Source organism: Garra rufa, chromosome 9, assembly GCF_049309525.1.
Source record: "Garra rufa chromosome 9, GarRuf1.0, whole genome shotgun sequence".
NCBI lineage: Eukaryota > Metazoa > Chordata > Actinopteri > Cypriniformes > Cyprinidae > Garra > Garra rufa.
The window spans coordinates 49,008,241-49,022,513 of NC_133369.1; the positions used below are offsets into that span (position 1 = coordinate 49,008,241).

The window sequence follows — 14,273 nt, forward strand, 5'->3', positions numbered from 1 at the left end:
TTAACATTTTAACTTCTACACACTTAATTTCTCATTCTTGTCTAGCAGTTTACCTTCTCGTAAACATAACTCACAATATCAATAGAAAGTTGAATACATCATTTCAATAAAGACAGCCCACCATTCTACTTTAAGCACGCAATCAGCAGACCAATCCCATGAGTTTCCACTAATTAGGAAACCTTCCCTCTGATGTCACCACGCTGGAGGAGCAAATAGCAACAGAGAGGGAGAGAGAGAGAAAGAGAGAGAGAGGATCATATAGACACTCTTAACTTCATCCACAGCTGTTACAAGTCCAGTCCAATCTGTGCTTTCCCACTGTACGGCGAAGGTAAGCAACATTTCCCAATATACCAGATTAAGATGTTGTAAATGTATAAATAGGGCTATCGGTTTAGCTAGAAGGATTTTCGCAAGAGATGCTGTTGCGTAGAGAGGGTTGCCATGTTTTCAAACAGGTGATATCGAGAGTCTAGAAAAAAGCCAAGATGCTTCATATGGCAAATGCTAAATATTACATGTGTATTTAGTTGGAAAATACTGTTTTAGATGCCCGTTGAGATTTCTTGCTTTTTGGGGGAATGAGTTCTGTGCAATTGTTTTCTTAAATATCAATGTATGTTATAATGTAAAATAAATGTTATGTTAAATAAAAAAGGTTAGTGAGATGCTTCCTAAACAATTAACAATATCAAATTAGTAAATACAGAAATTCATCAACAGAATTGTATATACTTGATGTTTTTAAGAAAAAAATCATGTTTATTTACTTTCTAAGTGAAATTTGTAAATCCTACTTCAATTTTTTTTTCAGTGCATCTAAATCTAAATTATAATAATAGTTTACGTATACGCAATTAGCACATGATTTTTTTTCCAAAGCAACTTACAAAAGCAATTCAACAGCCACTAATATTTGTAATAATCAATGCCAGATTAATAAGCAAGCTAGGGAAGAGAAATGCAAACAGATGGTTGAAGTCATCCAAAAACATGTGGAACAGAAAGAGAAATAGTCATAATTTGGATGAACCAATGTTGTCATTGGTTTCCAGGGTAGTTTCCTGACGGGGTTGATCTCCGCCTCATGGGGAAAGGGGTAACAAGCCGTGCTTTGCACTTACGCCCGTGGGATTCACAGAGAACAAACAAGTTGTTAATTGTGTGTGGGCAAGCAGCCTCGCAGCAAGGGAACTTTTGTAACTACGAACCGGTGTGTCTGCCAGAGAAATTCAAACAAAGATTGCGATTTCTGTGATGTAACATTGATGTAACATCGATAGAGCCACACTGAAATGCCGCCTGCTTCAAATTCAAATACATGCGCCAGTGGAACCCGAATCAATGTGGCTCTGTTTCAGCCAAACAATTGACATCTATTCGAAGAAATTGACTCTGATGACATGCTCCGCTGCAGATCAAAGCAGAATATCATGATCAGAGGTCACCGGAGGTTAGGCATGTTCCGCAATGGCAATTGTGACAGGTCAGGTTTGCATAGCTCTCGGTGAACATTTGTCTCAAACGTCATGGATGCAAACCAATTCAGTGGCAAAGGGATTTTTCTGATGCTGATACATGCCTTGCTTTTTGTTGGTTCTTGGACCGCTTAAACGTGAAATGAATCAGCAAGCAAATGCATCAGCATCCATAAACACATCAGTATTCTTGCTGTTTTTCATCTTTATATTTCATGCTTTCAGATGGCGCTGGGAGAAATATATTGCACTATCGATATAAGCAAAACTCGGAGGTTTTCGAAAACAGGTTTGTTTGATATTTGATAGGATTTTACTTGTTAATATTTAATGGCTAAAAAAGTCTAAGTCAACGTTTTGTAAATTCATGATTATTGAGTGCATGTTTTTCCATGCATTTCTCAAGCCAAGTAACATTCAACCACTATGCAAATATGTTAAATGCCCTAGCTGTCAGACATTTTCTGTCCTTTATCTGTCTGTCCAATCTGTCTTTCCAACAGGCTTCCTGTTTTTTCTTTTATTGCAAATGAGTCTGCTCTCTAAAGTGTGGTCAGAAAACACAACGGATAGTCCCACAACCACTCTGCCAACAGTTACAATGTCATCTACAATGTCAGAACCTGCAAGCCAGAGTTCAACAACTATGAATCCAGGAAGCGTGTCTTCTGCTACCTCTGACCCGTCATCAACTATGGCCACATTAGGCTCTACTGTGACAGAAACTTTAGTCACTAGCACACAGAGCACTGCTATTAACACTGCTACTACTCCTACCTTAACTGGCAATAGTACAGACACAGGTATTCCTTTTGTCTCACATTATTTGTGTGTGGTTGTGATTTTCAATATGTGGTTTCCATTTGCATGTAGTTATTAATTTCTACATATTGATAATACATACAAATAGATATAGAATATATCTTTACTGTCAGTGTTTTTAAAAAAAAACTTAGAAATAGAAATATGAATAAAACAATATGTATATGAAAATATAACATCTTTGAAAATATATTTTGAAAAGCACTTAAAAAATGTACACTTTGGATTTGACAGCAACTGCATTGATTTATTTTGTTCTTGTTTCTAGTGAATACATCTTCAGAAACTTACCCTGCGGTAAGTACATAAAAGTACACATTTGGTTACTGCTACAAAATTTTACAATAAATTGCAAAGAAATGGCAAAGCCACATTGGATTAAATATAAGATTTTGAACGACTTGTTTAAAAGCTACTCCAGTAATCTTCGTAAAATAATTTCACGGTGTAATATTTGTGTAATGATTTCCCAAAAGCTATCCTGTCCAGCATTTGATTGCACGACGGATTGTTACACCCAGTTCATGAACATGACGGCGAAGTCTTGCAATTCCAGCAAATACTTCTGTCAGGTCAGTCTGCCGTGAGGCGCTTTCAGATGGGAATCTCCAGTGGAAAGTAATCCATGCAAATCATGCACTGATGCGGGTTTGATTTAAAGAGTTACTTCTTGTTCTGTTATGCTTCAGATAATGAAACAGGACGCAGGTTACTCTGTCAGCTGCAGTGCCTCATGTGGCGTGTCCTGCGGGAACGCGACTCTCAGTAATTGCTCCGTGAATTGTTGCAACACAACCAACTGCCTCAACAACACTCTGCTTGGCATGTTCAGTTCAGTCAGTACCACAGGTAACCTCATGTTATTTCTTTTATTGTCTCTAATATATGTAAGTGGTAACATTTGAATATTGATGGTTTTATTACTGCTGTCTTGTCATTAGTAGCCACAACAACATCTACTACTACATCCACAACTATAAAGGCCACAGTTACAACTACCCAAGCAAGCAATGTAAGGACACACCAAGTTATTTGCCACTGTATGGCACAAACAAATATCTTTTTATCACCTTCTGACCTTTCTTTGTTTTTCTTACTCCCAAAAGGGCAAGAAGTGTCATAATATCAAGTGTACTGGGGCAGCGTGTTACAAAAGCTTTACTGCCGCCAGTAATGCGGTGATGTGTCCAGTTGGTCAGGACTACTGCATGGTAAAGTAAAAAAAATAAAAAATAAATAACGTACATTAATTTAATAACTTAATAATTTAATGTTACTGCATTTTTTTGTTAGGTTTATTTATTTGGTTGAATTGCTAAATGTTTTCGTTTAGAGTTTAGGGCCGTTCACACCAGAGATCGATAACTACAAATATAAAGTTTTGATAATCATTCTAGTTCTATTAGAATACAAAAAAAAAAGGATTTTAAATGTTTAAATAGTATTTACTTGAGTGTTGATCTTTAATGAAATGATGCATATTTTAAAAAAGATATTACCAATTTTTTTTTGGCCACAGGCTGAGTGCCATAGGAAATCACAGCATGCCGATTTACAACAGCTATACAACAGTTAGATGGCATGAGTGTGTAAATACATAATAACAACGGAGTGTCACAAAACCCTCTTTCAAATCTAAAGTTGACAGGTTAACAGCTGAACTCAAGTATCCATTACTAATTCGAAAACGTCACTTAGTGACGAAGTAACGTTGAGTTGCTTTATTACTATATTACTGTATTAAAAGCTCACTGTATTTAAGGGGCCATATGATGTTGCCAAAAAGATCATTGTTTTCTGTATTTGGTGTAATGCGTTGTGTTTATGTGGTTTGAGGTTCAAAAAACATATTATGTTCCACCTACTGTACATTATTGTTGCTCCTCTCTGCCCCGCCTTTCTGAAATGGTTTGATTTTTACAAAACTCATCATTGAAGAAAACCGTGGTGTTCTCTGATGGGCCAGCAATCTGGTGCTTTGTGATTGGCCGAGCCTCTTGACATGCTGTGATGCTGTTTCTCGGCGCGACGAGACAGAAATAGTAAAACCCATTATAAATGAGGCATTTGTTGCATTCAGTGGGGACATAACTACTGATTATAATGACTCATATGGATTTTTTTACGTGTAACACCACTTAAGCATAACACCAAGTCTGCATTTTCGATTGTAGAAGGACAAACAACAAGCACTACTCTACACTGCTCAAAACTCACGTTAAAAAAGTCAGTAGCAAATGCTTTAAATATGAAAATGTACTAACAGGCCATCAGTCAGAAGCGCAGACTTTCCTTGCAACATTGGAATTGCCCCACTTTATAGCCTTAAGCCTTTGTGTACAGCTGGCATTGTAAGCTGCTGTCCCAGGTTCAGGAAACAGTCCTCTGTGAAATGCGCATCACCAACTTAATTTTTTGCATTGAACTTAACACTGATTTCTAGTTTTGTCCTCATTTGGAAGGCTAAACAAAGTACTTTCACTTTTGCAATGAAACACACTGCATCTCCACAACATGGCGGCTGCAACACTTCTACAGCCAGTCAAAGTTATGCCTTCTTTTCTTCTAAATAAATATGGACAGTGTTATGCAAATCTACCCATGCCATGACATGGACATGTGGGGGTATATTTGAACGAGCCGTTTTAGGACTTAACTTAGTCTATAATACTTTAAAGTCTATAAACTATAATAAATATTATAATATTATAATAAATATTCCAAATAATTAGTTTGAATATCTGCTGAGAAAAAAAAACATTTTTTCTTTGTCGTCACGTTAATATCCTTTCATCTGTTAAGAGCGATTTTGTTGCTCAGTGCATTTGTTGGCTGCGTAAAGCTGTTGTTAAAACTAACTTATAAATAAAATGATCAATTATAAAAATAACTTTTAAATTTAACCGTTTATAGCGTCAACTTTTCATTGTAAAAGTCTTTACTGCTGACTCATAAAAACAGTATCTTGCCGCCAACTAATAGCAGAACTGTGTAACTAAAATCACCATCACAAACACACACGGTTTCTCAATACTAAACACTATTATTTATATAATATATATATATTTTAATAATGATATTTAATGAACAACAACAAGAGCCATCATAAAAGTTGCTAGGTTATTCAGTCAAACATACAAAGACAGCGCCAAAAAAATTTCTTCTCTGGAACAAATAATAGATTAATGAGACCAAAGACTACTGTTAGATTTACCCAAAACAAAATATATTTCAGGTGTAACCACTATAGAGACATCAAAGCCAGAAGATCTGGCTGAGGTGAGACTGATCTTGTGCGGGTTCACGAGTGCAAAGCATCTGCTGACGATCTGGAGCTCACATGTCCGAAAATGTTAATAATAAACTGTATATTTGAACTATAAACAAGTACATTCTCACCTGAAAACCTCTTAAAACTACATTGTGTGACTCAAAACTAGTAATATTTATAAAATGATACTGGATACAAGGGATGGGGTGCCCTCTAGTAGAGTTCATGGGCACTCCACCTTGCTGTAATATAAAAATGTAATCATATATTAATAAAAAATAAAGTTAAATAAAATAAATATTTTTCAGTTTTGTCCCAATTTAATTTAAGTTTTTCTTTATAGTAAAAGTGCATTGTAAAAAGGCAAATATAACTGACATTTTGGCTTATTGGAATGATTTTGTCATGGGAAAATAAAAGATTTTTGATTACAATTAAGTCATAAGGTTAAGGTTTGAGCCAAAACATAAATGTAATTGGTAACACTTCATAATAACCTTCCTTAGATAACCTTAGTTAATGGGTTACTTAGCATTAACCAATAGAGAGCAATACATTTGCTACAGTACTTAATAATCTTAGTTAGTGTTAGTTAATAAAACTACACTTGTTCCTTGTTAGTTCATGTTAACTCAGGTTCATTAAATAATAACAAGTTTTGATATTTTATATTTGAAAAGATGTATTGGTACATGTTGAAGGTAACTTTAACATGATTAATTAATGCTTTAATACTAATAAACAGAAGGTTATCGGCTTTGGTGTGAACTCTATAATATTCATTAACTCTTTCCTCCTTTCATGAGACAATGCTTCCAGTTTCAGCCAATGCTTAGAATAAAACTGTTTTTTTGTTGTTGTTGTTTTTTTGTTTTTTTTTTCTTAAAATAAGTGGGGGCTCGTCCAGGATACTATTGAAAAAATGCTCCAATAAACGTATTTTTACAAAACGCACATGGATTTACATTACATTAAGAGAGTAATACCTATCAAGTTTTGAGTATGGTATATGCAATGTGACCCTGGACCAGAAAACTAGTCATAAGCATGGGTATATTTTTTAGTGATAGCCAAAAATATTTGTTTGGGTCAAAATTATCGATTTTTCTTTTATGCCAAAAATCATCAGAATAATAAGTAAAGATCATGTTCCATAAAGATTTTTTTGTAAATTTCCTACTGTAAGTATATGAAAACCTAATATTTGATTAGTAATATGCATTGCTAAGTACTTCATTTGGACAAATGTAAAGGTGATTTTCTCAGTATTTAATTTTATTTATTTATTTAGCACCCTCCAACTCCAGATTTTCAAATGGTTGTATCTCTGCCAAATATTGTCCTATCCTAACAAAGCAGAAAAAAAAATATTCAGCTTTAAGATTATGTGTAAATCTCAATTTAAAAAAAAAAAATGACCCTTATAACTGGTTTTGTGGTCAAGGGTCACAAATGATATTTAGTTCAATACTGATCTCATACTGCTCAATTTTATACATAAATGTTAAATGAAAGCAACTGTCTTATTTCCTAGCTACAAAAGATATCTGCTACCACAGAGAGCTGGCAGGCGGGTTGCAGTATAGATTGCAGAAAGATGACAGCTTGTACAAGCACAAGCACAAGCTCAAGCACTACTGCCTGTTGCTTGGAGTGCTGCAATGCCACTACAACCGCCTCATGCCTCAAACTGACGGGGGACGTGAACATGCCCAGCTCCGCCACCAGGGGTCTTCACTGTCCCACTCTGCTCACTGCCTCCTTGCTGCTCCTCTGGATAGTCAAAGTCTTTACTTGAGTGTAACAAAGTCACATTTAATAGGCAATCCAGGGAAGCTCCGTTTTCTATTAGGAGAGTGTATGTGTATTTTAAAGCTGATTGTACTTCTTTCACCGTCACTTTTACATTATTTGTGATATAAGCAAATGAAGGGGTGTGTGTGTCTATAGGATCAGTGTGAAAAAGCAAAGTGTGTGTATGTGTGAGTGTGTGTATATATGTGTATAGATGCCAAATAAGCTTTACCATGGGCATCCGTAGAGAGTTGTGTCAAGTGGGAACATGCCTGTTGTTGGATTCTTCTTATAACACAGTTAGACAGAAATGATCCACAGAGGAATACATTAACACTGCAGCAACAAGTTTGAGGTTTGCTTCCTCTCACAAGTTGTGTATCTTTGATTAATTCTTGCTCTTTTTTGGCGTTAATATACACTGTAAGAAAAAATCTATAGAAAAAAAAAAAACAGACAATGACATGGCAGAAAATTACCAGTAACATTTCCGTTCAATTTTGAATTATGGTCAATCATAGTTATCAGATTTTTTTTTTCTGACTTGTATTTTGTTTTGTCTCCACTGTACACAGGTTTTGTGCTTTCTTAAAAAGAAATACTCCAAAGAAAAATATCACTCCAATGCTCGGATAATCCATTTTCTCATACTAATTATATGAAATAACAAATCGCTCATCCAATCAGGCAGATCTCACCCTGTGTGCATGCAAAAATAATAGTTATGTACAAACCAGTTAACGCCAAACAAATGGAGTATGCACTTTATGCATCTAAATGGAAATTAGACAATGTAAAATATTTATAATGCCTTTATAATATTGGACATATGAAAAGCTGTGGGTAAAACCCACACTCATAAACATAAAGCTTTATTTTTACAGAGAAATATGTTTATTAAAATGTCAGTGTACAGGTCTAAGATCATAGGATATGCTGATTTTCTTAAATAATATTTGATTTTAAAAATATGGCAGAGTAACAGTGATAATCTAATAAAGGTCAAGATTAGGATTTTGACTGCTTGGTCGATAAGGGTTGCATTGATGTTTATTGCTCTGTACTGCTTTAATCTGACAGCAATGTAATATATACAGTTACATGAGATGATAACCAGCTCTACTGTTACACAAGCAATAGATCTTAAGTGCTTTTGAAATTAATAAATAAATGCTTTATCTTCACAGCACCCTGTCTAGCATTTATTTGTACATTGTTTTTTACATTCTCCTGAAAATATATTACTTGTCTTGTTGTTGTTGTTTTTGTTCTTGATCTGATTACTACACAACTGTCTCAGTCACATAAATTAACCAATTACACAATTATGATTCAGGCTTGGGAAATTAGTAGACATGCATGAAAGACTAAGAGTTGACATATTTAGATAGGAAGAAGGGTCTTATCTAGCGAAACAATCGGTTATTTTCTGAAAACATTTACAATTTATATACTTTTTAATCTCTGCACAGAGTACACACAGAGCTAGATAAGACAAGCATTTGAGGTTAAAAAGTATATAAATTGTTTTTTTGTTGTTGTTTTTTTTTTTAGAAAATAACCAATCGTTTTGCTAGATAAAACCTTTCTTCCTCGCTGTGATGATTCAGAGCCCTTTGAAGCTGCATTTTGGAAGCATTATATGGAGAGTAATCCTGACATGTTTTCCTCAAAAAACATAATTTCCTTACAAATGATGAAAGAAAGACATGAACATCTTGGATGACAAGGGGGTGAGTACATTATCTGTACATTTTTGTTCTGAAAGTGAACTACTCATTTAAGTAGGCTAGCACGGGTACAGTATATTTGTAGCAATAGCCAACAACACATTGTATGGGTCAAAATTATCATTTTTTCTTTTATGCCAAAAAATCATTAGGATATTAAGTAATGATCATGTTCCATGAAGATATTTTGTCAATTTCCTACCAGAAATATATCAAAAAGTATTTTTCGATCAGTAATATGCATTGCTAAGAACTTCATTCGGACACATTTGAAGTTGATTTTCTCCTTTTTTTTTTTTTTTTTTAGACGTTTAGATTCCAGTTTTTTTTTTTTTTATATAGGAATCTCTGCCAAATATTGTCCTAACAATTCAGCTTTCAGAAAATGTATAAATGTATATGTATAAAATGGATTTAAAAAAATGTATTAAAAAAAAAACAACAACTTATGACTAGTTTTGTGGTCCAGGGTCACTTACAGGTGCATTTCAATAAATTAGAATGTTGTGGAAAAGTTAAATCAACTCAAATTGTGAAACTTGTGTATTAAATAAATTAAATGCAGACAGACTAAAGTAGCTTAAGTTTAAGTATTTTTTTTTTATTGTGATGATTTGGCTCGCATTTAACAAAAACTAAACTAAATTAGAATATGGCGACATTCCAATCAGCCAATCAACTCAAAACACCTGCAAAGGTTTCCTGAGCCTTAAAATTGGTCTCTCAGTTTGGTTCTCTAGGCTACACAATCATGGGGAAGACTGCTGATCTGACAGTTGTCCTGAAGACAATCATTGACACCCTTCATAAGGAGGGTAAGCCGTAAACATTCATTGCCAAAGAAGCTGGCTGTTCACAGAGTGCTGTTTTCAAGCATTTTAACAAAAAGTTAAGTGGAAGGAAAAGATGTACAACCAACCAAGAGAACTGCAGCCTTGAGAAGCTTGTCAAGCAAAATTGATTCAAGAATTTGAGTGAACTTCACAAGGTATGGACTGAGGCTGGGGTCAAGGCATCAAGGGCCACCACACACAGACGTGTCAAGGAATTTGGCTACAGTTGTCATATTCCTCTTGTTAAGCCATTCCTGAACCACAGACAACATCAGAGGCGTCTTACCTGGGCTAAGAAGAAGAAGAAATGTACTGTTGCCCAGTGGTCCAAAGACCTTTTTTTTCAGATGTGAGCAAGTTTTGTATTTCATTTGGAAACAAAGGTCCTAGAGTCTGGAGGAAGGGTGAAGAAGCTCATATCCCAAGTTTCTTGAAGTCCAGAGTTAAGTTTCCACAGTCTGTGATGATTTGGGGTGCAATGTCATCTACTGATCTTGGTCCAATGTGTCACTGCACCCGTTTACCAAGAAATTTTAGAGCACTAAATGCTTCCTTCTGCTAACCAGCTTTTTAAAAATACTGATTTCATTTTCCAGCAGGATTTGGCACCTGCCCACACTGCCAAAAGCACCAAAAGTTGGTTAAATGACCATGGTGTTGGTGTGCTTGACAGGCCAGCAAACTCTATGGGCTATTGTCAAGAGGAAAATAAGAAACATGAGACCAAAAAATGCAGATGAGCTGAAGGCCACTGTCAAAGAAACCTGGGCTTCCATACCACCTCAGCAGTGCCACAGACTGATCACCTCCATGCCACACTGAATTAAGGCAGTAATTAAAGCGAAATGAGCCCCTAACAAGTACTGAGTACATATACAGTAAGTTAACATACTTTCCAGAAAGCCAACAATTCACAAAAAAAAAAAAAAAAAAGTATTAGTCTTAAGAAGTATTCTAATTTGTTGAGATATAGCTGATTGGAATGTCACTATATTCTAATTTGTTAGATAGCAAATTGGTGGGGCAGCCGTGGCCTAATGGTTAGAGAGTCAGACTTGTAACCCAAAGGTTGCAGGTTCAAGTCTCAGGTCCGGCAGGGAGTGTAGGTAACCCAAAGGTTGCAAGTTCGAGTCTCAGGTCCGGCAGGGATTGTAGGTGGGGGGAATGAATAACCAGCACGACTGAGGTGAGTCCCTTGAGCAAGGCACCGTACCCTAAACTGCAATGGCACTTCCGGGTGTGCTCACGGTGTGTGTGTTCACCACTGTGTGTGTGCACTTGGATGGGTTAAATGCAGAGCACAAATTCCTAGTATGGGACACCATCTTTGGCCTCACTTCACTTCCTTTCCTTTTGTTAAATGTGAGCCAAATCATCATTAAAAGAACCAAAGACTTAGGGTTAGGTCTGCGTGTATCGAATTCATTTAATACACGAGTTTCACAATTTGAGTTGCATTACTGATATAAATGAACTTTTTCAACGCCATTCTAATTTATTGAGATGCACCTGTATATATGGACAAAAGCATTGGGGGCACACCACAAATAACGAACGATAGCGGCAACTAGTGCATGTGTAGTGAATAGTAGTGGGTGGGATCTGAGTCCATCCTACCAAGTTTAGTGTCTCTGCGGTCTCTACTATTGGGCAGTCTCTGACGCCACTTCTTGGACAGAAGAAAAGTAATACAAAGAAGAGAAAATCAGAAGTGTCTGTATTAGCGTGGCTTATGAGACGCTTGATAACCGATTACAGACGCTATGATAAAACTATGATTTGAGTGCTGAACATGAACTCTTGAAAGCTGCTGCGTGGCATTTTCGGACGGGAAGTCTCGTCTGCACTCCCGGAGGAAGCTATGAAGACACTTAAACACTTCAGACCGTTATCCGGCGCACTTTGAACGTCTGTTGATGTAAAATGATCGTAAATGACACCTCTTACGTGTGAAGTATCGGGCGCAGACTCGCTGTGAATAATGGATCAGTCCGTGGCAATCCAAGAGACTTTGGCCAAAGGGGAAAACTGCACCATAGTATCCTCTCAGCGCTCGTCTGAAACCGTGATTGCATTGCTAACGTCTGTTTCTGTTCAGATTAAATCGAATGCATGTTACATGTTACATATTGCGAAATTTAGCAATCTCTAAACACACCCTGTGTGTGCCTATAAGAGCTATATTTAAATTATAGTGAATGTCACGTGGTTAATATTCTGTACATTTCTGTTTACAGTGTATTTTACTAAGCAAAAACTTTTTTCCCTCTTGTTTTTATCGAGCATGTCCAGTTTTGATGGGAAAAGGATATTCCAGCGTGTTACTAACATATCCGCTAGATGTCTCCAGTGTACAGTGTTAAAAATAGCTCTTATAAACTGAACCGTATAATCAGTGCGCATAATATCTGGATTGATAGGAAAGCAATGAACTGTGTTAGATATCCTTAACAGTCCAACCCATGCTGTGGAGTGTGTTTCACTGCTGAATGATGTGAGAGAGAGCAAACTGATAGGACTGGTGCAGCAGAACAACGAACATGCGTGAGTTTATAGACTTTTAAGAAAAACATACTGATTTTCATCAATAACATTAATATACACTACCTGTCAAAAGTTTTTGATTTTAAATGTTTTTTTAAAGAAGCATCTTCTGCTTACAAAGCCTGCATTTATTTGATCCAGAACATAACAAAAGCAGTAATAATGTGAAATATTTTTACTATTTAAAATAACTGCTTTCTGTTTGAATATATTGTCGAATGTAATTTATTTCTGTGATCAAAGCTAAATTTACAACATAATTACTCCAGGTTTTAGTCACATGATGCTTCAGAAATCATTCTAAAATTCTGATTTGCTGCTCAAGAAACATTTATTATTATTATCATCAATATTTAAGGGATTCTTTAATGAATAGAACAATCCAAAGACCAGCATTTATCTAAAATAAAATTTTTAAAGACTTCTATTTCAGATAAATGCTGTTCTTCTGACTTAAAAAAAATAATAATAATCTACTCAGCTGTTTTCAACATAATAATGATAATAATAAATGTCTTTTGGGCAGCAAATCAGAATATTAGAATGATTTCTGATCATGTAACTGAAGTAATGATGCTAAAAATTTGGCTTTAAAATCACAGGAATAAATTTCATTTTAAAATATATTCAAATAGAAAACAGGTATTTTAAATAGTAAAAATATTTCAGAATTTTTACTGTTTTTGCTGTACTTTGGCTCAAATAAATGCAGGCTTGGTGAGCAGAAGAGACTTCTTTAAAAAGGAAAGACATTAAAAATCTTTTGACTGGTAGTGTACATCACTACGTCATTCACAACTGGAGTTTTGTGGGGTATAGTCCATAGTCCATTAACATCTATGAATACATATGAATACATTTTCAGCAGGTATAAAATTGGACATTCTTAGAAAGTTGTGGCAAGGTTATGAACAAGCATTCTTCCAGTAAAGATAATCTAATGTTCATTTGAAGTTACTGACTTTCAATAACAGCATGTAAAACCTACGAATAATATTTAGTTTTTAATCAGTTACATAAGACAAAGCAGTTCATAAAACTGATGTTGCATTTGCAGACTTTAAACTTTTTTTTTCTCAGGTTATTCATATATTCCCATCGAAGAATGGCCATCACTGGCGATGACGTCACACTGGATGAAATCATACCCATTTCTTATGACTTCTCAGTCGTTGAAGGTAAAACTGAATTATTTAATTAATTTTAATTGGAAGTACACTTTCATGCTAAACGGTTTTTATCTAATATCTCCACAGTTTCATCTCCAGATGAGCTTGCTGTTGTTGGTGAGCATTTATTTTCATCTCTGCAGTTACAGTGTTTGTCAGTGCATCGGTATTCAGCTTTTTTAATGTCTAGCTGTTTTTTGTCACCACACAGGTGCAGATACTCGAGTACGAGTAACTTTTTTGCAAGAGGAGTTGGAGCTGAAGTTACCTTTTGGTTCTCACAGCCGTCTCTTCCTCAGTGAAGTCAACCGGGCATGGAGTGGTAAGACATTACGTTAAGATAAAAGTTATTATAATGACTTTTCATTGCTTTATCCATGCATCTCATAGAGTTCCTTTTATCTACACTACTTTTCAAAAGTTTGTTATTCTTTTATTTAGCAAGGATGCATTCAGTTGAACAAAAGAGACAGTAAAGGCATTTATAAAGTTACAAAAGATTCTATTTCAAATAAACGCTGTTGTTTGAACTTTCTATTCATAAAAGAATCCTAAAAAAAGTGTTACGGTTTAGAATGATTTCTAAAGGATCATGTGACACTGACAACTAGAGTAATGATGCTGAAATT

At 35.4% G+C, this 14,273-nt stretch overlaps 1 protein-coding gene and 1 long non-coding RNA gene across 2 annotated transcripts; both read left to right on the forward strand.

Annotated features, from left to right (window-relative positions):
• Positions 1 to 1,473: 1,473 nt before the first annotated feature.
• LOC141343286 (uncharacterized) lies at positions 1,474 to 8,546 on the forward strand. The gene is made up of 9 exons (XM_073847880.1): positions 1,474 to 1,494; positions 1,707 to 1,770; positions 1,985 to 2,284; positions 2,572 to 2,600; positions 2,780 to 2,875; positions 2,993 to 3,152; positions 3,245 to 3,315; positions 3,410 to 3,514; positions 7,109 to 8,546. The coding sequence occupies exons 1-9, from the start codon at positions 1,474 to 1,476 to the stop codon at positions 7,370 to 7,372; spliced, it is 1,110 nt and encodes a 369-aa protein (XP_073703981.1). The 3' UTR covers positions 7,373 to 8,546.
• Positions 8,547 to 12,395: 3,849 nt separating this feature from the next.
• On the forward strand, positions 12,396 to 13,966 carry LOC141342110 (uncharacterized). Its single transcript, XR_012356661.1, has 4 exons — positions 12,396 to 12,475; positions 13,556 to 13,653; positions 13,732 to 13,761; positions 13,856 to 13,966. It is a non-coding gene; the product is annotated as an uncharacterized lncRNA (long non-coding RNA).
• The last annotated feature ends 307 nt before the right edge of the window (positions 13,967 to 14,273 follow it).

Bases quoted from the DNA above. Each gene is read 5' to 3' on its own strand.
- LOC141343286 (XM_073847880.1), top strand. From the start codon at position 1,474: ATGGCAATTGTGACAGGTCAG. The intron at 2,876-2,992 runs GTCAGTCTGCCG...GTTATGCTTCAG, and splicing joins CCAGCAAATACTTCTGTCAG to ATAATGAAACAGGACGCAGG. The intron at 3,316-3,409 runs GTAAGGACACAC...TACTCCCAAAAG, and splicing joins CAACTACCCAAGCAAGCAAT to GGCAAGAAGTGTCATAATAT.